This window comes from Charadrius vociferus, unplaced genomic scaffold (assembly GCF_000708025.1).
Source record: "Charadrius vociferus isolate BGI_N301 unplaced genomic scaffold, ASM70802v2 scaffold453, whole genome shotgun sequence".
Taxonomy (NCBI): domain Eukaryota; kingdom Metazoa; phylum Chordata; class Aves; order Charadriiformes; family Charadriidae; genus Charadrius; species Charadrius vociferus.
This window is the reverse complement of record NW_009647575.1, coordinates 66,911-94,028: the sequence shown is the minus strand read 5'-3', so window position 1 is coordinate 94,028 and position 27,118 is coordinate 66,911. Positions and strand designations below refer to the sequence as shown.

The 27,118-nt window shown below is 40.3% G+C and overlaps 1 protein-coding gene across 1 annotated transcript in view; it reads left to right on the top strand.

Annotated features, from left to right (window-relative positions):
• Positions 1 to 27,118, top strand: part of AMPH (amphiphysin) — a 100,212-nt gene that overhangs the window by 15,597 nt on the left and 57,497 nt on the right. The window contains exon 2 of the mRNA XM_009880924.1: positions 18,288 to 18,368. Within this exon, the coding sequence (XP_009879226.1) occupies positions 18,288 to 18,368 (81 nt within the window). The remainder of the gene's footprint in view (positions 1 to 18,287; positions 18,369 to 27,118) is intronic.

Sequence of the window (27,118 nt, the reverse complement as noted above, 5' to 3'; positions counted from 1 at the left end):
GCGTATATAAAAATAAAGTAAAAAAAAAATAAATAAATATATGTGCACCACTGGACACACATATATATGTCTGTGTATATATATGCCATATATAGATATGTTTGTGTATATGTATGTATGTGTATATATCCCTGGGCAGACTTACCCATGGATGCCTCATTCCCTGCAGTCCTTGCAGGTTTATAGCCTTGTGATTACCGCGGGCATCCCACGTGCAAGGTCAGAGCAGTGGTGATACCAGTAACTTACTCTAAAGGACGGGCTTGCAGTAAGGTATAAAAGTTGACTGTTTAATATTATACTGCTCCCGTGACAGGAAATGAGTGTAATGGCCCCATTCTAAAGTTTGCAAACGTTTAGCTACCTAAAGTGCCTGTTGTTTTGCTGAGCAGAAAAGGTACACTCTTTGCGGAAAGGCAGCAGATGATGCTTATTTAGAAGGAAACCAGGTGCCAGAGTACTGCTGCAACTATTGCGTTTCGTGAACAAGGCAGGGGTTTGTTAATTTGGGAAAGTTCAATCTAACTACAACACTAACGACTTGGTACCTTTTCCCTCGTGGGGAAAAAGCTGGCCTGACATCTTTTAAAAATCTCTGGTCCATAGTGTAAGGGTGTAAACCGCCTGTAGAGTAAGCAACTGGATCACTGCAAATACCTGGAGGGCCCTTTTTCCCCATAAACAGAATTGGGCAAAGGATATGCCACGATCCTGCTGATTGATGGACTGGGGAGGCCTTTAAAGACTTCTGTTTCTAAAAATTCATAGATGTAGGTACCATTCTTCTTTTTTTCCCCTCCCATAGTCCCCATGGAGAACTGCAGTTATTTTAGCTCTATCAGCAATCTCATTATCTCTGCAGAGATAAGCATTGGGCAAAATTTAATAGACTGCATTTTATAGTGTGTAATCTAATACTCAGAGATAAATTATAAAAGAAGCAAAGTATTGACCAACTTCCACAACTTCTAGATGTCAGCTAGTATGGCACTTTTTGCTGTGGAATGCATTAAATCTTTCTAATAGAGTATTTTGTTACTGTTATAGTAGATAAGAGGATTCTGAAAGTAATCATCTATTTCCCTGGAAACCATAGCCTTTCTGGGAGCTTCTGCCTTCAAGTACCATCCTAATCGTCTTGTAAGAAAGGAGCGGGGAGGTAGAATTCAGTAACGGGGAGGTGCTGAGACTCAGACGGAAGTACTTCTTCATAGGTATGTTGGATCAAGAGTGTGTCGATAATACTTCTGTATTATAAATATTCAGAGTAATGTGCAGAAGAAGGGTTTGCATACCATGGAGACAGGATACATTTCCTTCCTTTTCAGCCTTTTTGTAGCCATCACTTCTTCTTCATACTGCAGCAGCCAGCCATCAATACCTTCTACCATTGAGCAGAAGGTTGGCTTTCTAGGGACAGATCTGATGGATCAACTATGGTATATACTTTGCTTCCCTAGGTTGGGTGTCATATCGCTATTTCAGATAAAAATGGGACTAAATTGGTAGCAGTCTTCACCTTGACATTGAAAAAACTTTTCATCAAACTTCTCACAAAATTTCTTGATACTAACCTTCACAGCATCTGGTTAACACAGTAAAATACTAGATAAAGACCGCAGTTATATTTGGTTATAAAGTGTGATGCTTCCATGCAAGCTGAAGGGGACATCTAGATATCAGGGAGTCCAAACATGTTTTGGGGTGCAAACTGGAGAGCGTTCTGGACCATACAGGCAGACAACACAGAGACAGTCACAAGTGTGGGTCACTTCCATGTTACTGTAGAGTTATGCCACACATCCCTGATCTGGTTTCAGTCTATGTTTTCCAGGTTTCCGAAGGAAAGTGCATTCCTTTCGTATAGAGTTGTTGTTTGGATCAATTTTCATTGCAGTACTCAAAGTCCTAGGTCTTGTTTTCGTATTCTCTTGCAACAGCATGAGGCATCTGGTAATCAGAATGCTCACCCTGAGTGTAAATGCTACAAAGTCTTTGGTATCAGGCTGGATTTTCCAGAAGCCCTCCAATGAGACTGGTGGGCTTTGATTCTGCTACACGTGAGCCCAGGCCTAAACACCACAGTATAGTTTCCCCCTACGCGATTAATCCGGTTGGTTCTGAATGGGTTTACATCATTAAAGCCATGATCTTGCTCAGTCAATGGAATCCTGAAGATATTTGAGATAAATATCCCTGGACAGACAATTTACCCCTGCAACTTTAGTTGTTCCATTAAACAAGATTATGTGCTATTACAATGCATGGAGTGATCTCTGTTAGAAACCATGTCTCTGTATGTGTAAATAAAAACAACCAGTATTTTTTTAAAGACAACTGAGAACATCATGTGTTTCTCCAAGTACTCCTGTCTAACATCCTTCAGTACCTGTGGGTGACGAATATTTCTGTATTCCTAGAAAAGCTCCTTTATATTCCTATAAATGAACAAAATGTTATGACTGTGGTGCATTTGTAATGTGTTAGTAGCTGCCAGAGGTTAAATTTATATTTATGAATGCCTACAGTTCTACTTGCCTTTTAAAGCCATTACGTTCATTATATGAAAAGCATCCTTTATGAAAGTATATAATCAAAGTCACTTAGAAATGTCTTTGTTAAGAAATTCCTTGATGCAGAAGCTATTTTACGCAGCTGAAAATTTCAGGGACTGCATTTGATACAAAGGAAAAAATCAAATCAGGCTTTACACTTACAGAAACATTCCCGGTAACCTTTGATTTGCTTATTTTTGCACCAGTATCTTTGACTCTCAACTTTTTTGCTACAAAAATACGACAGCTTGAGTAGGTATGATAGACAATATTAAGTAATTGTTGCCATATGTATCATCTTATTTTGGGGAGTGACAGAGATATTAGTCCTTCTCGTCTTTCTTACACATTCAGATCCATAAATCTACCTGAGTGAAATAATCGAGATTTGGACCTTTTTATATACTTGTACTCGCTTATACGTGCTTTTTCAGTTCTTTGTGTTGCTCAATAGTTGTTGAGGTAGGATTGCATAGGCACGGTGTTTTTTAAAGCTCTCCTTTTGGCATACTGTATGATTAATTACAGGCTGGCACAGCTGCTTAATCAATTCCTGTGCCTCAGTTTCCTCCCCCTAGAAATGGAGGTGTTGTTATAATCTAATCCCGGAGTGATTGTCAGAGGTGCTGGCGAGATTTCACTTGCTGTGGTGATCTTGGTGGATGGGAGTATTTAGACTGACTGTACATTTGGGCTCCAAATGTAGTGAGACACTGAGAAATGGATATCTTTTTTGATGAGATGTGCAAAGTGTTTTTTTTCCTTAGGATTTAGCCCTGTATATCAAACTGTGGTAGTTTAATCTCCTTTGCTGCTTTTTCATTTCAACGCCATTTTCAGATACATTTTCACATGTAAGCTGATTTTCCGTGCCTAACATGTTTCTTTCTACCACTGATTTTAAAATACATCAAGTGTTTTTCTAATTATTTTCTTACATATGACTGACTTTCACAGCCACTGAAAAGATGGGAAAATCAAAGGGAATTCAAGGACATGGAGTAATTTAAGGAAACTCTAGTTTAGATATTTTATAACTAGAGAAGGAAGTTACGTACAAGTTGGAGGGAGTCTAGAGAAAAGCCAAGAGAATAGCAGAACATGACAAGATTTACCACAAGGGAAGGTTGAAGTCATGCTATTTGCTCAACATAGAGAAGAATAGACTGAAGGCAGGAATGATAAGTTTTCCAATTTATTTAATTGAAGAAAAAAGTTATTTTAAGGAGAATGGTGATCAATTTTTCCACGCTTGCCACTGGATCTAAGACACCAGCACGGCTGATCTGCAAAAGAAGGACTGGATTTGTTTGCCACTGTCCTGTGCTGTTCCAGGGCACTTGAAGTGTGAAAGACTTTTAACTTGGTGTCTTCTTCCATCCCATTGTACCAGCTGAACTCAGTGATGTACCATATTCCCAGTGATCCTCAGTAGTAGCTGGCCTGGGCTGGTTTCCTGTGGAAGAAGTTCCTTCTATCTTACATTGGATGATGAAGATTTCTGTTGCGCTGTTGACTGAAGCATGGTTCAGCCTCACTGCAAATGGTTTGCTTCTGAAGTTTGAGATGCCTCACAGAATAGGACTTGCTTATGAAGGTCACTCCAGCTTGTCTTAGCGGCTGCTGTTTCTGCAGCGTGCCTTGGTGACTGTGCTAACAGGCATAAGGCCACAGCATTGCACTGTTATTTTATTTTGTCTCAATCCTGGAAGTGCTATTTTCTAAATTTCCTTACGCTTACAGAGTTTGTGATATTTTTTTCTTACCTGTCTTAGACCTCTCTCTATTGAAAATGTCCTTTGTCCAGATCCTATCCTTGTTGATTGTGCTTTCACTGTGGTACATTCACCTGATTTGGTGCTTGGCTAAGTAAGGACCATGGAAAGGCAGCAGAACGTGACTCCAGCTGAGCAGCGATCCCAGAAGAACATGGCATCTCTTCCAGTAAAGCAGTGTTTGTATGCCATTTTTTTTTTTTTTCCAGCGTCAGCAGATAGACTTCGTTTCTCGACACCTTTTTGCCCGGGAACTGTGACCATTGGAGAGCTTTTTAAGTGTGGGTTTTTTTACAGAAGTACATTGAGTAGAACGGGACTGCTGTTTGCTCAGCAAAGGAGGGAATTCCCTGAAAAGCAGACCCTACCTGTGCTCTGCTGATCTGTGGAACACCACGTCTGTTTCCACGTGCAGTAGCTCTGAGCTGTGTCCAGAAAGGGTTAATTCTATGGCAGAGGACGAAGCCCTATTTGCCTGCAGTTTCTCCTGCAAAATCTAGGTGTCAAAGCTGGAGCACTGACACTACCGCTGCTGGTAGTCCTTGCTGACCTCAGCTTCGCTTCAGAGTTTTTTTTTTCCTTTTGTCTGCCATCCTAAAGTCCTGTTTCATGTGTTGTTCCCCCTGCCTCGGGTGTCTGCATGAATGTGGTTGGTTTTTCCTTGCTTTTGAAATAACTTCTAAATAATTTCTCCAGTAACTAAAAGGCCATGACCTGGGGTGAGCGTGAAGAAACGATGCACATAAACACCTGAGAACAGGCGCCCTTATCCTTAGCAGCGATTAATGAGAAAAGTAGAAATATGCTATGTTAGCTGAGCAGCTTTAGAATACTTTAATGTTGTGAGGTACTGTTTGACCTTCAGTAATGCAAAAATGCTGAATAATTCTAAAAAGCAATGAGGAGGAAAACTGGTAACTTTCTTCAGAAATACCTGACTAGCACATAATGCTAGCCGTATTACGCTGGTTTAATAATTCCTTTGTAGAGCTGGTCTTGGAGAATTTATGACTGTAGCGAGATTATGCCTTCACAAATTCTTTCAATAAGTCAGAAATAAATCTCTTGTGGATCAGTAAATTTTTAAAAAAGAAAGACAGACCTGGGTGGCTTCAAAGATTTCCCGAGTTGTTAAATTGGTTGAACCAAATGTATATATTTGCTATGTAATTTTTCATTCTGTTGGGAGATAATTTCCTCAATATTTTGAAACAAACTTATTTATCATTCCATCTAGAGAGGAGTGAATTCACCTGGAAGTGTTATGTCAGTGGCACTGTCTTCCTCTGGATGAGGAGAGAGGAGAAAGGTCTTGAGCACCCCAAAGGTGAAGAATAGCTCATCAGCAAGTGTTGTCATGTCAGGCACATCGCTGATATTTAGTGTATAATATATTCATAATCTATGAAGAAACGGTAAATTCCTCCCCAGATGAACATCAATCTGGAAAATGTTTTGCAAAGTTATCTTCATGTTCTGCGTTGCTATGTGTGGCATGACACGAGACTGTCTTAACAGGTGGTGAAATATTCCGTTGGCAAGCCATCAAAACCACGCTGGAAACTTCTGATTTTGTTTCCCTGAGGGTCCACTATACCAGCCCTGGAAGGAAGATTGCCCTGAGCCTGCAGAGAAGGACATGAAGGAACCTCAGGGTGGGCAGCACCCGCACCTCACTGTGTGCTGGACCAAACGTAGGCATCTCTTTCCAGCCTCAGCCAATACCTTTCTCAAGAAGTAGGAGTATCTGTGGAAATGTCACAGCTCAGACTGGAGGAGGCAGTCAAGATTAGGCAGCTGTATTGCTGCTTTGAGCATATGGATTAATTTAGAAGCCAAGCTAATAAGACACAAAAACACTAGTAGCCCAGTAGATGTAGTGGTGAAGTGGAAGGAAAGTAAATTCACCTCTTAACTCTGAGCCTGTGCGATGAGAAATGTGTGAGCTCTGTTAATTAACCCATGACAGGAATGGCTGAACTCTTGTATCTGCTTATCATCATCTCTGCACGGTTACTGATAGAACTGTAATTTTGGGGTCTAAGGATGTGGGTTATAATCTCACAGGCAACCATTAGAAAAACATATCAAATCAAAATACCTCTTTTAAATCAGATATTTTTTTTTCTCCCAGCAATTCTGACTTTTTTTTTTTTTGGAAAGCTTTTATCTGGTTCTTCCTCCACGTTGAAGAAATTACTTTCATTTATAAATTACCTGCCTTTTCTGATAAGTAGCCTAGAGATACCTATAATGCTATCAAATCAGACTTACCAACTTCATATCATTCTGCTGAGGGGACATATATTTTACCACTAACACTCTTTAACTACTTAGGGCCAAAATCCATGTCTTCTATTATAAATTGGTTCAGTTTGAGTTTAACAAGACCAATAGGAAATATTGTCACTGGATCTTGGATCCAAGTACAGAAAATCTGGTGTCACAATGTGAGTAAGGGGAAATAGCCTGAAAAGCATCACTACTTAAAGTGAAAGCCTGGTTTCCTTAAGTTCTTTGATCCACTGAAAGCATATGATCAGAACTAAATAAAGTAAACGAGAGTCTGCTATATATATCCTGTGGACCTAGACAGTGGGAGAATGCATCTGCATTTTAAATTCAAGGTCTTTTCTATTGAATGTGATATTTATTTTGCCCTTGTGACTGAAAAGCTTTTTGCTTGATTATTTTTTATTTGACTCCCAGCAGACAGAAAGAACATCACATGCTTGCTGTGATAAACCCAGAGAGACAGTCTGTAAAGGACAAAGTTGTGTTTTTTTCCAGGTAGAATTTAAAAGTTTAATTCAGAAAGCAAAACCATGATAGCCACAGATAAATTATAATTTTGTATTTGATGTCTCTCTTCTTTACCCAGGAAAAACTTGATTAATTTAGAGATAACAGATTGTCTGTCATGTATCCCTGCTGAAGACTTTGTATATTAGGTTCCTTGTGCAAGGATAAGCTTTAGTGGCCCTTCTGTATAAGAGACAGATTTTTTTATTGCGTTGTGGCTGCATCCAGCTTAAAAGATTTTTGTGCTAAATGTCATTGTAGTTCATTTTAGTGTTCTATGTACAAGATCTCAGAAGTTAGTTCTGAAAAAAAGTTGTATATGGGCAATCTCCTGCATATTTTTTATAATTATCCAAATCTGATTTGAATAAAAAGTCTTGTGACTGGTAATTATGTTACAGTTAGTTCTATGCCATTTCTTATGCATTGAAAGTATGGTGAAAAAAGTTTCTCAAATGGCTGCTTTAGCCTTTTTTTCCTAGTTTGTAAAGACTAGGAGTATCAAGTAAATAGACAGCTAAAGAACTAGCTGGTCACCAGGTGAATGTAAACATCAGAAGATAAATTATTATTAATTCTGGCTTTTTGGTAGGATCTTCAGACAAATTAGGATGACCCCTTGTCTTCAGTGTTGTACATGGGTAAAGAACCAGATGTTCTCTACTTTGAAAAGCTTGTATCCCAAATGGGGCTGAAAGCGAACAGAAAATCGGGTAAATGAAGTTGTCACATGAACAGAGTGAACCGTTATCAGGGCAGTAAATACCATATTTCTTCCATTGTTATTTTTTGGAGAGAGCAGTATTAAGGAAAATTTCTGCTCAACAGCAAGTGTAGAGAAGCGTAGGAAAGTGGAGGAACTGGTAAGAAAGAAGGAAATAAAGTGATGAGGAGAGTGTAAGCGAGCTGGTTTCTTCAAGTCTGAGATGCTCTGGTCACTATTAGAAAGATATCCAGGTACTTTTCAGCTAGATGAGTAGGTTAAGTATTAGCAGAAGCAACAGCAACTGATGGGATTTTTGATTAGTTCAGCAGAGTAGGTATTTGATTTATTTGTGGTACAGTAAAGGACACGGAAATTCAGCCAAGGATATTATTTCTAATTGTGCAGGCAGTTAAATTTAGCTCTTGTTCAACCAAAAGAAGTGATCAATCTTTTCAAGAAGTGTGGGAGCAACAATAGCCAGAGAAGGGCAAATAGATTGTCTTTCCAGTTCTGTAAGATGCTTTCTTGTTCACTCTTCCTCTTCTGTATAGCTCTGATGCAGATAATCTGAACACAGCAGATTTCTGTAATATGGATCTCCTTTTCACAGGAGGATAGCCCAGAGGTTAAGGTGCCGGTCTGGAATAATCAGATTTAGTACCCTGCTTGTGATTAACTTCCTCTGAACTTGGTGTAGAAGTTACTTGCCTTTCTTGTACCTTGTTTCTCCAATGGTAAAGTGAGCAAGGAAGGAACTATTCCTGCATCAAGAGATTTTGTGAGGAAAAAAGAATACTCAAAAGTTTGAGGATTGTATGTGTTGCTATGATATTAATAGCTGAATTCAGTTGCCCACCCATAGGCTGCCTGAGTTATATCCTGCCTCGCCTCAAGCTGCTATTGCAGAAGACACTTCCATAGGTCCTGTGTCATGTTTGCCACCTGCACAAAGAAGTTTAAGACGTCCTGTGCCATCTGAGATGCCTACAGGAGGGCAAATGAGCCAAACCCACGGCTTCTCAAAGTTGATTCTTTGCTTTTAGCTTGGTCTTAATGTTTTTTTCTCCCTCTTTATTCTTTCTTTGATTTCTCATTCTTTTTTCTTCCTCTACATCTAAGCTTGGTCTATGTTGTTTCTTGTTTCTTTCTATTTTGTTTTCCTCTGTAAGCCACATCCCATGAAAATCACGTGCGACACACCATTCCAGCATCTCTACCTGGATGCTGTCCTCTATTATACAGGCTAGTCATACCGAGCAGACTGGGGAAAGCTGGTCTAACAGCTTGCCTCTTCATAGTTTATTTTTTGAATTACAAAGTACATGGCAGTCCTTTGTAGCTGTACGAAGCTTTCACATCCACTGGCGATAAGCACCTTTCAGAATACATGCAGAGAGCATCTGATGAACCACCTTACCATGTGGGAGAGGCCCATAGCATTAAACCCTGTGAAGGACCCCTGAGACAAGCAGGAGATGTCCCTAGCAGAAGATGTTCCATTATCATAGCTGTTAGTATCTCTTCCCTTCTCACCAGCAAAGCAAGGCCTTGCAAACTCCAAAGCTCATCCTTCAGTCTCCTTAAATTCCTACTGCCCTGCTAAGCTTTACTGCTGGACCTCTTAGGATCTCACTTACACAGAATGATAGCCAGCAACTATTATCTTAAATTTTGTGAGGCCATCTACTTCCAGTAGACCAAATCTGCTGGATGCTACAAGGAACGGGTGAGGAATGGTCTACGCATTGTGGTGCCCTGCGATGCATGAGTTGGTGCGCTCTGTAAAGTACTTTCTGGTTTTAACCAAATGACCGAGGGCTAATGTAGAAGTCTGTGGCTTCATTCTGACAGGAGCCATAATCTTGTCTATTTTGTGGATCTCTCTAGAGCATTTTTACATCATGTGGGCAATGATGTACAATTAGATTCTGTAATTTGCAGAAAGGTTATTGTAATCATCTTGCATAGCATAATGTTCATATTTGTCATTTAGGCTGTGTAGAAAGACCACATTTCCCTCTTTCAATTTTGATTAAGAGAGCATGTCTTATCATAGTATTTTATGCTTGTCTGGATATTATTCAGTACTATTCTCATTTGTTAGCAAACTGTTCCCATGCATCATGGTATTTTATGATACTCAAAGCACCAGCAAGCAAAAGCTGACAGAAAAATTCGCAAAAAGAAAAGCAGCCATGAGAAGAGTGAACCTCCATGCGTCTTGAAACAGCGAATGCTTCATCAGAGCTTCACAAGTAGCAGGACAATCCCTCAATAAGAAAAATCCATCGGGGCTATAGAATGTAAAGAGGCCGTGTCAGGAATTCATTGAAATGCGGTTTGTTAGGGGTTGGCAGAGGGTTTTGCAGGAGTGTCACTGCACACTTGTCATGCATCTTCCCTAGGCATCTTCTTTGGGAAGGAGATGGAGATTATATGGAAAATCAGTCTGACCCGTAGAGTCTTTTTTTTATGCTCTTCCATGCCAGAGGGTGCCTGATACCTAGCAGCTGACCTCTTCATTGCTCAGGCCATAATTCATGCATTAATGCAGTTCAGATATGACTTCTCTTTTGCTTTGTGACCCTCTACAGCAGAAATTGCATCTGTGATGCGTTAGGGGATACTGCAACTGGGGAGTTGCAGTCCTCCAGCAAACGGTACATTCCCGAATGGCAGTGTACCATGATGGCCTTTCTCCTAGTGTATTATCTGCTGTGTCAAACTTCAGCAATGAAATTCAACTGTAAATGGTGGGTAAATGAGGATTATTTTGCCCAGCTTAAGAGAAGACCTAAATGGGAGGCTGGGGAACAAATACCAGTACAATAATAGAGATATAAGATGCCTTACATGACAATGAAGATTGGCTGTAATTTACTGAATGCTCAGGAGTCCTCTATATTATTAATACTACAAGTGCACACAGGAAAAAAAAAAAAAAGAGATGGTAACTACAGAACACCTAATGATGAACTGGAAACCTGAGCTAAGTTTAGTCATTTCTTAAGATCAGTATCAGAAACAATCTGGACTGCAGATTCTGCTGAATATCAGGAAGAAAGAGTGGTCAGAGGAGGGTGAGAGCACAGGTGTTTCTTGCAAGTCTTCTGTTTCCTTCTGTGCCTGATTGAGCTCTTGTAAAATTATTGGCCATCTCCACAGCAATTCTTTTGTTAAAAAAAGTGTTTTGTGTTCTGGGTTGGAGAGTCATTATTTGTTCCTTAATGAATTAAAGTGTATTTTCTTAAATTATTATCTGTGTTTTTTACACCAGTGGATCTTCTTAAGACTTCAAAAACAGGCCAGAGCATCACCCCTCTTGACTCAGCTCCCGTATCTGCCTGGTGGCCGGCTGCAGTCCCCGCGATGCCTGGAGTGGTTTTGCGATAAACCAGCACCACACGAAGCAATTAGTTATCAGCAAAGAGCTTTATTATAGTGTCGTACTGCATTTCTTGTAGCCTTCTTAGTAAAATATTCAGTATTCTGTTTTAAACAGCTTTTCAGACTTTTTTGAGTCTGTCAATGACAAAGGGATTTATTTTTTTTTTTTTCCCCCACAACCCTCCAGCAGATATTAATGAGAACGGAGGTTCGGGCAAACATTTGTCACTGTCAGCTGTTGTTTCTGCAGGAATGTAATGGTGCAATAGCAGCAGCAGCAGCACAAAGGCAAGCCTGAGTTCTTGGAAAGTGTATGGCTGTTTAGCGGGGAAAGTATGAAATTGTCAACCTCTTAAAAAAAGAGAAGCGTTTGATTTTGAGCCTGTTGCATTGGAGCTGTGTTGGGATGAAAATATTCACAGCAGAATTGAAACTGAGCAATACACTGTGCTATTTCAGACATCTGTATCTTATCTCCATGATAAAAGGGTAATTTATACTTATTGGGTATGCTCTGGTTGCTGTCCTACTTACTTTACAAAATCCTAATAATGTTAAATATGGTAGTCTCTGGCTGGGCCAAAAACCAGCTTGTTTGGAAAGCCAAGGCTTTAACCCTAAAAAGAAAGTGTTAAATACTGGGTTTTTTTCTCCCTAAAGTGCTCAGCTGCCTAACTTATTAGCATGCAAGCCAAAGAATGCTGATCTTTTGCTCTGTTTAGTCAGAAACTTACTCCAGCACTCTCAAATGGAAATTCTTGGAACACAAAACCTTACACAAAACCCACCTTGTTTACCCCATGACTCACTTTCCCCACCTATAATAGTAACAATTGGTTTGCACACGTACCCTGAGACTTTAAGTCATATTTTATGTAAATTAATTTCTGCAGAAATTAATGCAATACCAAAAAGCTCTTGGACTTTATATTTTTAAAATGCTTATTGCTTATATACAATTATAACCTTGCTCAAAAAAACCCCCGAAAACCAAAGAGAAAACAAAAAAAAGCACTAGATAAAAATTTAACAATTTTTAATGACTATTTAATTTTTTTTTCTAATTTGGAAATTTCATCTAATTTTTATGAAATACATTGTGCCTATTTTAATCCTACCATGTAACAATATTGAAAAATACCTCTCTGCCCATCTTCTTTTTTTGACAATATTTTGAGATTTTAGTGCTGGAGTGAAATGGAGGCAGGATGAGACTGTAGACATCATGGTAAAACCAGTTTTGTTTTGTTTTTAAATGCCACCCAAGTAGATCTTGAGTAGTTAGGTATGAGTGTTACCTCTTTGGAGAGGAGACTTTTTATTAGTTGGACTAAACATGTAGTTTGATCAGCTTTACACTTAGTAATCCAGTTCACTGTCTCTTCCTGCCCCTCTGCATGGGGAACAACCAAGTAACATCCTTGTAATGATTCTCCCTCTTATTTCACTTCAGCTACCCACGTGCTAACGGTGAGGAGATGCGAATCTCATGTGGCTTCAGTGAGTCTTGAGTATTTGTTCTATTTCTCGTGTCTAGCACCCTGCTCTCACACTTGAGTGAGAGTCAGTAGGTATGTTTTGGAATTGGTTCCGTTCCAGGCTTCATAATTAGGTATGTTGTCTTCCAGGCTGGCTTTTATTTCTGGGACAAACAGGGTTTCTGAAACTTCGTTGCTACACTTCTCAAATACCAGCTGGTTGTTACGGATCATGCATAATTTTTCTAATTTGACTTTTTTTTTTTATGGTTTTGTGGTGTTGATCTACCATCCCATCACATGAAAAATTTTGTCTTTTTAAACTTGGCAGTGCCTGTGTGGGTTTCTTGGGGGGGAGAGGGCTGGTTTGGGGTGGGGTGGTGGTGGGGTGGAGTTTTTTGTCTGTCTGGAATTACTGTCAGGCTGTGGTAAGCTTGGCGTCATTTTACATTTGCAACATGAGTTGCCATATACTATTTTGTAGTTGGGTAAGTTGAAATACAGTCATGTTTACTTCGGACTTATCCCGTTGTGTTTCTTTTTTTCACCTCAGGTAAGCATTCTTGTTGTCCATCATAAGAAGGTTCTTTCAAAGCTTCTATTTTGTACTGACCAAATACTTCTTTGAGTTTTGTGAGCGTTTGCTGAAATCCATATGATATTTTGCACATAGGTAATTCTAAAATTATTTCTCCTGAACGGTCTGTTTTCATTTTAACCAGTGCCTGTCCAGAATTACCCTCCTGAAACTCCCTTGGAAAGCTGTACGTGTTACTCATGCAGCCTTAGTATTTGTTTTACAGGTTGCAGAAGAGCATGGTATTAGAAAAAAAGTGTTGTGGAACAGTGTTGTAGGTGCATGAGTTTGCATCTGTTAAGATCCAGAGCACCTCGCTATTCTGAAAAGATTTTGGGCACTTAGACCGTGACAATGGTTTTGGACTCTCACAAGCGTTTGTCTTCCTTTTCATATTGGGATTATTTGGTAATATACTTAAATAGTGCTACTTGTGGCGAATTAGATTAGTTTAGCTTTTTCATTGTTTTAACAGTCCTGGGAATTTCTGATAAAGTCATGTCCTGGGTAGTCCTGTCTGAGGAGTCACGTCTTCCTGCCCTGAGTAGTTTTGAACGTGTTGGTTGTTCTTTAAGAATACTGATGCATGGCTGGGGATGAGGCATATTGGGATGTCTGATGAGGTTACTGTCAACTCCTGTCCACCCTGCTGCTGCTGCTGTGCAGGGAGCCGAGCTGCTCTTAAAACACCTCCTGGGTGGCCACAGTTTGCATCAGAGAATCGGTTTCTTTTGTTTGCTTGTTCCTTTCTTTTTCTTTCCTTGAATTGTGGTACTCTTGGAAACTTTTTTAGGGGAGGATGGATAGGCCTGTCAGGTTGGTGGTCTCAGAAGCTATTATAACACTGTCATCCTTGCCGCAAGACATGAGTTTTCAATGTAATCAAGCTGACTCAAGCTCATCTGTAATTTTTTTCTATTATATTCATTTCCTTTCTTTGACATGTTGCAGACACTGAACAAAACTTACATCACAGTAATTGTAAAATTGTTCATTTTAATTCAAGATCAGCAAATTACTGACTTTTTCTTCCTAACACTTCAGATCCTCATAGAACTGAAATGTATTATTTGGTAAATGAAGGTACTTAGAAGACTTTAAAGGGGAACTGTTTAGTCTTATGTCTTCCAAAAGGTTTACTGAAGATGCAACATCCCAAATGGAAATATTCTTGTGTTTTGTATCTCAACATGTGCTCTTGATGACATTTATGAATTATATCAGAAAGCTTGATGTCCTTACTCAAATTTTATGTGTTTGTGTAGAATATCTCATTTATTTGTCTCAGTACCATATTGTCAGACAATTCCTCTCTATGTATATTCACTCAACAGCATCTAGGTTTACCATCAGATCAAATTTAGCTTTTACTTCATTCTCAATGCTAATTTGACTTAATTATTTAGTTCATGCATTCTTGGTAACATGCTGGGTCAACACTGATGGTCATTTTACATCCTTAACGTAATTCAGTGCATTAAGCATATTGTACAATATCACACTTGGAGACCACTGTTAAATTAAGAAAAAAATAAAGTACCTGTTTCAAATTCTGGCTCTTTTTTTTTTTCTTGTGTCTTTTTATGGCATTTTAAGAAAAAAACTTACTGGTAGCTGATTCAGTCTAATCATATGAAATGGAGTAGCTTTTTACCTACTTCTTTTTTGGATAGGGTGGTCATGTTCAGCAGCTATTTTGTACAGTCTTCAGAAGACTACAGAATACTTGACTGTAGAATGTTTATTGAGATTTAGTTCATGTCTATTTCTTTAATTTTTAAAAATTATTTTATTTTAAATGGTACAGGCCATTCATACACATTTATAGATGTTCTTAATGCTAACCCCAAACATTATTTCTATGTATGGGTGTGCTAAGAAAAAAAAAAAAAAAGCTAGCCACCTGCCTTCTCCAAGTCATTTGAGCCCTACAGGCCATTGAATGAATGTTCAGTAACAGCTTTGGTTCCTCTGCTCTTCCTTTTTCTAATGCATGAATCCAAATCCACATTATGGGTTACTTGCCACATGGACCTAAAATAAAATGCTAGCCACTTATCTGTCCGGATCTCCTTTCTTTGGCACATTGTAGAGCACTCCAAGGCTTTTGTAAAACACTGCCCATCTATCCTTGTCCTGTCCTCAGGGGCCACCAATAAACTGAGCTATTCCTGTTACTAAATCTAATCCCTGTCTAGAAGGGTGGTTGAACTGAAGCTTAAGGGGGAGGTTAGGCACTTGCTGCTCCTGAGCACAGCCTTCATTTTACCTTTAAATACCATCAGATGCTTTCCAGTAACCTCGGCGTTTTCAATTTATTTTCTTTGGACCAATATCTAAACCTAATACTCATAGGCTGTCTACTTGCCTTTTCCTAACCCTAGCCCTGATCCTGACTCTAATCTTGACCCAAGTACTCTATATAAGATGAACATTGTGTATAAAATTTATTTCAGCCTGTGTACAAGAGGGGGTGGAGTTAGAGGAACACGTGTGTACCATAGGCAAGCCTTCATCTGGCCTTAACCCTACCCCAAAGACACCCTGTAGGTGGTGACCAAACTGAGCAAAAATAAACTGCAAACTGTAGACTTCTGTTGACAAGAAACTTCCACTTTGAGACAGAAGTGCTCAAATAAGTGCTGAAAGGCAGATCAGTTTCTGAGACTTACCTTCAATCTTATCACTTCTCTGTTTAGCCTACCAGTGGTAAAGTTGTGGTTACAATTAGATTGGTTGTAAAATGCTGAGCTACACGTTCAGTGGTCCATGGGGCTATATGGATGTGATCTAAAGGGACCTGTGAGGAATAGTTTATTCCAGCCCCGGTCTGCTCCACTGTTTCTATATAGAATTGCGGGGATGTGATTAGGATTGAATTTAGGAAAAGAGTAAGTGTACAGCATGGGCTGCCGGACTTCCATGAGGGCAAGTGTCTTTAGCTGATGCCAAGCCTCTGGTTTGGAACTTCAGATTCCAACCACATGACATACCTGTAGTTCTGGTTTGGGTTAGGATTAGGAAAATTGGGAAGCTATGTTATTAATGGTTATTTAGTGTAACCCTGGATTAAGAGTAGGGTTGATCTTTGCAGAGGCCAAGTTCTAACACTGCATCTTGGTCTCAGTTCAGCTAAATACCTGTAGAGAAACTGAAAGTTGGAGATAGGATAAGAAAACCCCAAACCATAGGAGGTAGGTGATGGGAGAGGTAGGTTGTTCCCTTCTGGGCCTTGTGCTATTGGGTCTGAGGGCACATCTGGAGACATGGATGTGTGCCGTTGACATTTTGGGAAAGAGAAGAGGGTTTATCATTACAACCTTTCTTGCTGTGGTTTGTTACCTGTGTTATGAATTGCTCAGACTACAAGTTAACGTGCCTGCTACTTGTTCCTGTGACCATGATTTGAATGTACTGCTGTGGTCAGGAGGCTTTACGTGGCAGCCACCTCTTTGAAAAGGAAATGTTGGATTTTCAGAGAGCTGCCTGGTGTGGATGAAAGTCGTGCCACAGTCAGGGGCAGACTGTTTGGCTCGTTGGTGACAAGGAGCAACGTGAAGATCTGTGATGATTTGAGATGTTAAATTAAATGATTCCTCTGTAAAACCATCTGTGATACTTTTTAATATTTTATGAAGAGGTTGGTGATGAGAGTGTATGAAGTCTTTGGGACTAGTCAGCAGGCTTAAAAGCAACCCAAAATGCTCAAATGAGCCGGGAATGGAGAAGCTGAAACATAGCTAGTGGCAGCAAAAGGCTGGTCTCTGTCTTTTTTTCCTCTCTGATATCATTCTTTCTGTCTTTCTGCTGTAAATACATCAAAACTTCCTTGAAGTTCCACATGCCAGGTCCACAGGTAGCATCACATCACCTTTATGATCATCTTGACCCCCAGTTTCTGCGGTGGCAGTGCTCGCCCCACTTTTGTGCAGCCTGGTCTTATGGCGTGGGGCTGGCTGGGGTTGGGAGAGGCAGGCGGTCAGAGAGAGAACATGCCAGGACTGGAGCTGTACAGTCTCTGTTTTGAGAAGAATAGGTGGGGATGTCTATTCATAGTATCAGCTAATTGCTACTGTTCTTATTTTGTGGGTTTTTTTTCATTTGTTTGTTTTGGGTTTTTCCTGTGAAAATGGAAAGTCTGGTCAATTTGTCACGGGAGAGCAATCTGAACATCACTGTGTGAGATGGTTCATCCTGCATACAAGTACTCTATAGAGATTTGGTGGTTGCTTCACAAGAAGGGTGAAGCCTATTTGCAGCTATATTTAAGTCTTCAATATTAAAAAGAATAGATAGTGCCAGGATTTAATAATAGAATGTGTTTATTGTAGTTAATTACAGTGTAAAGTGTAGCTGTGTCAAATTATGTTTGAGATTGCTATCACATGAATAGCCCTTACTTCTGACATATGTCAGTATTTTTATTATCTAGTGGATGACAATCCATTTCTGAATTAATGAGGGGAGCAAATATGAACACCAATAAAAGTTTTAAATAAGCATCAGCTGTAACAATTCCTCATGCAGCCTCACGGTTCTTCTCTATGACTTTATGTTGAAAATCATGCAGATAAGGACAATGTTAATACCATTCAATGTAATGAGCCATAAACAGAAGAAAAAACTAATAAAATTTGATTATTTTTTTTTTCCTCTGTCTGAATGGGAGGACAACTTGCAGTGCCAGCAAATTTCTCTCATTCTTCCTTGCTTTGAAACCCTGGGATTCTTTGCTAAAAGAAAAGTTGCTTCATTAAAAAAAAAACCCACACATACCCCCCAAGGACTCCATACTTTGAAGTGTATTTCCATACATACACAGTACTCCTGCTTTTATCCTCTTTTATTTTGACAAAATGGTTTCCCATGTAAACTTTGGAAACAGTAGTGCACACAACACTAGCGCACACAGTGTTGTATGCACTACAGAAGTGTTGAAAATAGCAGTGTCTTTGTTTTGTGACATAAATATTAAGTTATTCCTTTTTTTTTTTCTTTTCAATACAGGTACTTCAAAAACTAGGAAAAGCAGACGAAACAAAAGATGAACAGTTTGAAGAATACGTTCAAAATTTCAAACGGCAAGAGGTCAGTTCCTTTTTTATTTTCTTTAATTGTGTCTTAAGAATGTGGTGTATTTGAACTTGCTGATTTTGAAGAAGGTGTTACAGGGTAACAGGTAAAAAGATTTTTTTTTTGGTGGGGGGTATAACATTTTGTTCTACTACGTTCAAATACAAAGAATAGTTGGGTTTGTGAATTCAGAGGGCTAAGAAATGTGCTCATCATAAAAGGACATGTTGTAATCATATGTAACACCATCACGCTAGAACCGCTTGGGGTCAGTGGAGAGATGGCACACTTTCAACAGTGTAATTGAGAACAGAACCCTGACTAAATACAGTTTTGTAATTGCCTTCTTAAGCAGAAGAGATGTATTTCCCTGGATTCATTTTGTGGATGGCTTTCAGCAGTGGTATATAATAATACTGGTTTTATACGAAGTGACTAGATGGGTTGTTTCAGACTGCTGTGTGTTGTTACAGTCCCTGTGGGCGCAGGGGGCTGCGGTGGCGGTGCTGATGAAGCACTACCGGGGAGCAGCGCTCAGTTGTTCTTCATGTTGTAAACAACACAACGCATGAAAACAGAGGTGCCTCGAAGAGTTTTTAATCTACTCCTGATGCAATTCTAAATTCTAACCTCAACTACTCCTTGCTTTGCTGGACAGAATTTTTGGCTCCGAGGTGATAAATTGCAATTAACTATATAGTAGTGTTCTAGCACAAATTAATGCTGGCCACACGCTGTTTTAACGCCACCAAGAAAATAGTCTTGTTACGTAAGTACGAACTGAGGTATTTGTCGTCTTTGTGAGCTGTCGTTTAGAGCTCATATAGAAAAAGGCACTGGACGGTGAGAGAACCACCCCTAGGCATTTTACGTGATGTAAGAATTGGCTTATGTCAGTGTTAGCAATTTCTGCCCTGAATCAGTCTTCTCTACCACATGCACTTCTGTCCTTTCCATGTAAACACAAACCCTGCATCCTGACTGTTGGGATGCTTATTAACTCTTTTGCATCTTATGATCACTTGGCCTTTATTTTCCTCTCGTGGTGTAGAAGGGAGGGAGGTTTCAGGAGCTGCTAGGCTCTGTGGATCTTCCCTCTTCCCTGAAGATTACAATGATGGGAAGTAAAAGAGTCTGTTTCTCTGAGGAGGGTGATTCCTCCCTCAAATTTCTTGAGATCAGGAAGATGGTGGGCTTTAACAGGCCTGAATAAGCACTCAGAAGCTTTGAAATCCTGCAGAGATGTTATACATCCCTTTTTCTTCCCCTTCCTCTTTTCCAAGTATGCTGGGATAACAGTGGAGCATTTCTTTCTTCTTGGTTGTCCTCATGTTGCTGCTGCTTATCCCTGCTGCCAATATCCCAGCTCTTTGTACAACTGTTAACTGTGTTACTAGAAATAAGGTGCATCTGTAAGGTTTTTATTGGGTGCAGAAGGAGCAGCTGAAGCATCCCCATGAGAAACAGAGCTTTGCGAGGTATTTTTTTTAGCTAAAAATTCTGAGTGAAATTAGAGAGATGAAACAGAAAAAAAAAAAATCTTTTTAAGCAAAATTGTCTCAAGCATTTGTTTTTTCTGTCCTTTACCAAAAATTTTCGGTAATGGTGATTTTCAGCTGAAAGTCTTGCTAAGGGTTAAGGAGGATCTTAGCATTTCTTTCTGTTTATTTCCTCCTCCTTTGATGTACAGAGAGGCAGTAATAAGCAGTCAAAGACTCTGCAGGAACTGCATGATCCTAAATCTGGATGCAAATGTGACTTGTGGCCAGGGGAGGAATTGAGTAGAGAGCAGTGGGTGCAGAGGGACCTACTACAACTGTCATGAGTTGCACATGCTGATTAGCCCAAGTCCACTGGCACACCAAATGAGAGAGATCATTTGTACTTTTATTAAACTAATCACACGTACATACTGTGCTCCTGCTGGGCTTGCTCTCAAGGAGTTATGTTGTGCTGCAAAGAAATGCTGCAAAACCACAGTTTCTGCCATGTTCACCAATAAGAAGCATATAAATTGCTAAACTTTCTTAGTTTTGTCCATGCTTTGATCTACAACTTACTAGCAATGCAAGGATACAAAGCATTACAATGTGCATCTGAATTATCACTCTTGCTGATTAATACCTTGCAGAACTGAACTGAGGCAGCCATCTCTTCTTGGTTTATGTTCAATCCTGCTTTCAAGATAATCTTTGCAACTCTAGAGCCTTTAGAAAAAGAAAAAATAAATTCTAGGTATTAAAAAGGCAGTCTGGGTCATTGATCCTTGTGCTGAGGTCCACTGAACTGCTGATGTGGGCCGTTCAGGTGGCTTGCAAGCAGAACCGCCCCTGTTAGAGGCTCTCCCATCTTTTGCAGTTCCTTCCAGGATTGTTTGTCTCCGTGGTGGTTGCTGACCTAATAAGGCCTTTCTATTAAAGGGGCAGTTTGAGGGAAGGTCCAAACTTTACTTTGTTTCTTGCAGTTTCACTTAGTGATTTGGCTGTTCTCTGGCCACCTTGTTTACTTACAATTGGTTTTGAAGAAAACTGTCCCTTCAGTTCTGTGTGGCGCCACGTGGGCTCTGGGGATCCTGGTAAGCTGAAAGCTGTGCAAATGATCTGTTTTTTTTGTTTCCCTACATGTTGAGCCTGCAACACTTGGGAGGTCAACTGGTCTTAGGGGTAGAATGAGCTTGTTATGAATACTCTCCAAAGATAATAAATGAGGACTCCCAGTTCAGCTCAGGGAAAGGATAGTGAAAGGAAAGAGAAAGAGCATAGTGCTCATTACCCAGGAAACAGATAATTGAAAACTGAAATCTTAACGTGCTATTCCTTGCCTGAATAGCAGATTGGATGGTGGGTATGTACCAAACTCAGCAGAAGGCTGGGTATAAGGATACATCCAGCAGACCTATCTGTAGGAAAAGCTCATTTAGACTCCCCAGTGATCCGTTCGCATCTCTTTCTGAATACAGCTGGATAAGACCCCCTTCTGGACTTGACAACGCAGAGTTGAATTACCCAGATGAATCACCATGGAGAAACTGAGTCATCCCATGTCTGGAGAGAATAGAGCACAGTGGCTTTGCAGAGCCTCAGGACTTTCCCTATCAGAAGCAGTAAGCTGCTGCAGCTGAAACCAACAGTAAAGATGATTAGATTTTTAACAGTGAATACAGCTGTTATTCACATTCCACTTAGGTTGTACACTGAAAATTGCCACTCTAAATCAAAATGTGTGGAACAAAAAAAACATACATAAACTCATACATGACACAGATTTTCAGTGTAATGCAAGAAATTTCTTGAGGCTTAAACGTTTCTCTCTGCACAGCTAATTGTGGATGTGCTCAGCCTCTTAATTGACCCTGAAGTTCAGAGAGAGGGGAAAAAAAAAGACAGTTCCTGCATATTTCTCTCAACTGTGAAAATATCATCAAGTCCATTGGGGATTTACCTGAAATTTCATCTCTATTCTCTTGTTCAAGCAACTGCATCTTACACTTTCTTTTCTTGACAGGTAGTAAAGTAGCAATTCCCTTGTCCCTAAGTATATTTTAATGACTCACAGTGCTTGCTTCATTTTTGTAAGAGATGAATATTCTATTTCATGTCTATTATTTCCCTCTCATTTTTTTCCATATGTGGTTATGAGACTTCTTTTATTTTACAGACTATAGTGAAAATATATTTTGGTGTTTAAAACTATTAACATTATGTATTGTATATGTACACATAGAGAGATAGCAGTTGCTACTACAAAAGCATCTGCCCATGACATACTGTCAGAATAAAGCAAAATGTCAAGTACTGCTCTTGCTAGTTTATAGAATTAGGTGAAAATGAAGAGCCTTTTTTTTTGTTGTTGAGTGAGCAGAAGCTGCTCCTCTGGATTGCTTTACTTAATGTATGCTTCACTATAAGAGCTGCTCCGTGGGTGTAATTTTAAGGGTCCTGAAAAGGTTTATCCTAACCAGATCTTCATTTCACGGAAACATGCTTAGCTGCCTTACAGCTGTGGCATGACACTGTCTTAAGGTTGTGCTGTGAGACAATTAACATTTATTGAAATGCTCTTTTTGCATCAGATGTGCCACTGGCTTCTTAAAATTTATTCATGAGTTAAGATACCCAAAATGAGATGCACCACCTACATGTAGGCACCAGATGTGTCTCATGGTGTCCTACGTGTCCCCCAGCTCTTGCTCCAGACAGAGGCACGTAGCTTTGGCCACAGTCCTGTATCATACCTGCTGGCTTTGTGGTCCTCTTGAGCACACCATGGCACATCCAGTGGCAACAGACACGTGTTTTGGCAGCTGAACCCTGCCCCTAGAGAGTGATCGTCTTCTAGATTGCAACACGTGAATGTGTGTGTCTCTGAGTTGGGTCTTCCCAGATGCTTGTGCTGAACTGGGCAGTGTGGTCTGGAGGGCCGAGATGGAAACCCATCAGTTCCCTGGGGGCATCTGTGGGCCTTAATGGCTCTGATCAGCCCCATCTGGCACCCCTAGCCCTGCGTATGGGCCTAGGAGTCCCATTTGAGCTCAACCCTGGGCGCACAGTCCCTCCCTAAGCTATGTCATAAGCCGGTCCCCATGCCTAGGGGACCCATGCTTCAGCTGCATCTCCTGCTGCTCCCATCTGGATCTCCCAGACAGACCCTGGACCTGGTTCAAACCCTCACTAGGTTGGAGATGCCAGGGAAACCTCTTACTAGCCCCTGGCTTTGGCCCAGACCCTGCAGGATGGCACCCATCAATGAGGGCATGGCCTGTGCTGGGGTCACTCATGGCTCCTGGCACAGCCCCACCAACTGAGTTGAGCAACTGCTTTGAGGGTTGCCAAGTCAGTTGTGTAAATGTTGGCATCTGTGCTACTTGCAAGGTCCCAGTGTGTCCTCCTTGGATTCCAAATGATGTTCAACAAAGCTGGTAGGTCCCTTAGGACCAGTTGTGTCTGCCATTTTGTGAATGTATCACAAACGGCACTAGACAGTTATGCTGAGTGAATGGTTTTGACTATAGGATTTTCTTAATTGCCCTCCTGACTCCATAGGTTGCACTGAAGAGGTCTCCGTTGGCTCTAAGACAAGGAGAGGCACCCAACTCATGTAGACAGTGATAGGTGTCTTAATCTGGAGCAGAACGAAGGACATGATGAATGAAGGGGAGCTTCAATATGAGTTATAATCGTGTGAAATTCAATCTGTGTTCTGCAACACCTTTTTTTCTCTGGGAGTTACTAGGTATTCTGTATATCTATTTGACCATCTCTAAACCTACCTTATGCCCTCCCCTTAGACCCCCTCATTTTGCTGGTCTTGTGCATAGGCTTGAGATGGAGATCTAGGCAATAAACAAAAAGCGCGAGCTTTAAAATTACTGTGAATGGAAGACAGTATTTCTCCTTAGCTGATACTTGGATTTCCTTGGTTGTCTGTGGAATCTCGTACTAAACTGCAGGGGATTCTTGGTCCTTGTTAAGCTGCAACAATATTGTTGGTTCAATACAGTTCTGTCCGTAGGAGACTCCTTTGCTAAACTAAGGTGATGTCAAATGCTGTCCATGATAGATACTCTGAAGTATAGCGGACACAGGGAAACACAATCTAGATTAGTGGGAGGGAGCTTTCTTTCTACAAGCCAAAAAGTGTTTGCATTCAGGGGCGCTGCATTTGACAGGCATCTTGTCAGGGGCAGTCCCAAAGTGTACTTCAGATACTGGATGACCACTAAGCTAAATACAAGCAATACAATGTGCAAAATATTTTGGGGGCTATGGGAGGGGTTCCTCTGCTGATTACTGTTTCATCCTAAAATATATGTTTAAAAATTATCTTATGTCTGAGGGGCCAATTTTCCCAAGACAAGAAGGAACATAGTGTATCATTAAATCTCATCTCAACCTCATTAATTCCCAATCAGGCAGGATACGCAGGAAGGTGAGGCCGTCTGTTTTATGCGACAAAATTGTCTCTGCAGGAACGGCCCAGATCCATTCCAGCTAATTCCTCACTTCAAAGGAGAGAGTGGCTCTGATGTTTTGCTTTTTTGATTCTGCCTATTGATCGCTCCAAAACTAAAGTCTAAACCATTGTCACACTGGGCTGCTTTTGATTGCCTCCTGGATATAAACTATTATGCCTCTGCAGCTTTAGTAACTGGGCTAATTGTTTTCTCCCAGGCAGTGCAGTTTAATGATCAAGTTATTTCTGACTATTTTTCAAGCAGACTAGTGTATGCTTCTTCAGGAGCCCTTTGGGATAACGGACCCTGGGGATAGTTGACATAGCCCAGCTCTGGGAGTTAACACATGGATTGAATGTGGTGTAGTTCACAACCAACAGTTCTGGACAGTTTTCCACTGGACCTCTTAATACATAGCTTATATATGTTATTTAAGAATATAGTGATGGTTATGCAACTATAGGCATAAACAGAGGCCAAGTACACATTCAGAAAGTCTAGCTTGACATTTAGTATGTGTAGATTACTTTTAGCCATGGACTTGCAGATTCTGCACTTGCTGTCTTTGCCCACACCAAATTTTCATTAAAACCATTAGTCTGGGCCCTACTTTGAGGACCTGAGTATGTTTGTAGGAAGATGCAATAGATATGATGGTAGGATCCTGGCTTGAGGAGGGAGAGGTTTAGCTGTGAGGCAAGAAGGTTGGAATTTCACGTAAGGAGGGTGCTATGTATTCTCTGTTCAGTCCTTATCAGAAAGAGAGACCGTTGGTTCAGTAAAAGGATTAGTTAAGCATCACTGCAGGCACAGAGCTTTCTCACTTGGCTACTGGGAGTCACTGCTAACATGGGGCAGAGCTTGCTGGTTCTTACCTTTAGAGTTCATACTTTTTGAATTAGTCCAAATTGTCTGAGGAGCCTGTTTGATTTGATGCAGTTTACTTCAACTCATCATGTTACTTAATAACTAGAACGATGAAATTCTTACTCTTAAGCTTTCTGAGTGGCTGGACCACAAGTTTGGTGCTGTCCTGTTAGGTACTGGGATGCCAAAACCCTCTGTGTTTGCAGAGAAAGTTGCAAACCTAGCCTTTTTCAAGTGATGCACTAGGCAAATAATTCAAAACCCAAGTCTCTTACAGTTTGTAGAAAGAGGAAAGACGAAATGTATGTCTTTAAGAAAAAGATTCCAAAATTTGGGAGACAGTTCTAGGAACTATAAGGAGGTTGAGAAACGGTAAAATAGGGTACTCTGGTACACAGATATATTTCATACTGAATTATGGATTTGTCCCAGTAGCCTCCTATTTTGTTAAGCTTCACTTAATGCAATAGTCCTTTGCATTTGTACTTTTGAGTTCCCTGAAAAACCTACTAGTAAATACTACCTAAAGTGTTTGCGAACAGAGGGACAGTGCTGCTTTACATTGTGGCTAATAACTGCACATTACAATAAAGGATATCTTCCAGGTGACACAGAAAGGGCTTTCTTCTGAGCTATATCCCTGATGTCTTAGCGACGGAATGACAAAATTCCAGTGTTAGACTTAGAGCTGCATTACTAATTATGTGGTTTGCATTTCTGTGGGTCAGATTATTAATTAACCTGGGCTCCAGGTTCAGCATTGGCAGTGCTCTTGACTCTCGCTAGAGTGGAGTGATTTATTTGTTTTTAGTATCAAGCACATGCCGTGCTGACCTTTCCTGTAAAGATGTATTGTGTTTACATCCTGTATGTGACATGATAGGAAAATCAAACTCTTCTGTTCTGCCTGGAAAGCTGTGAATAAATGATGCCTGGCAAATAGGTCATCCAATTCCAGCTTTCATGGAGGAGAGGTGGCCTTTAATTTCTGAGTCGAAGCAATGATTTTTCTAATGCATCCAGAAGCAAAAGCTGGTAAGACACAAACCATGTATTTTTATGGTTTTAGTCATTAGCTTTTTGTAGGTCTCATCAGTCTTACAGCCAACAGTGCTGTGGCTCTCTGTGTCTTAATTCCAGTGCTAAGATATGCTTAAATACTGGTCTTTGAAAAGAAACCCAAAACAAAACATACATAAGAATCAGTAGTACTGAAAAGGCTTAATGCCGCTGTATTGCAGGTGTGCAAGACCTGTGGCTGTAGATGACAAGATCCTGAAACACTGAGCCTCCTTATCTCACTGGGTCCACATGTCTTTACCAGCTACATAATACTGACCATGTAATAAGACCAGGGAGTAGAAAAGGGGATCTGACAGCAACGCTGACTGTGCGATACAGTGTTCAGAGTAACAAGTTGTTGTTTTGGACACCCCTGTGGAGAACTGTGTTGATTTTCCTAATGAGGGATCTTGTTTTGGTTCGTTAGCATGCCTCTCTTGCTCTTTTGTGCAGTTTAACAAGATTGCCTGACAGATTTTTGGTAATTTGTATGTTGAGTTTGACCAGGTGAGCTAAGAGCACTGATTTCTAGTGCCGGAGTCCGTTGAGAACATGCCTGCTGTTATCAAACAACCTAATTGTGAGAAGTTTGCTATTAAGTATGCTACTGAGATTTCTTGCTGGAGTTTTATTGCATATTTTGAAACTCTGACTCATTTTGCTGCCTCACGTAGAACAAATAAAAGAAATTACGAAACAATAAAGGAAGCATCAGTGCCCTCTTGGGAAATCTCATTTCAGAGGAGCACAACATCTGCAAAATGACACCTACTTTTCATTTTCCTTCAAGAAGCTGCATCTCAATTAACAAAATTGATGGTCTTAATGAAGATACTTGAAGCAGTGGTTTCAGAGCCACCACATGCTTTCATCTGATAGACCA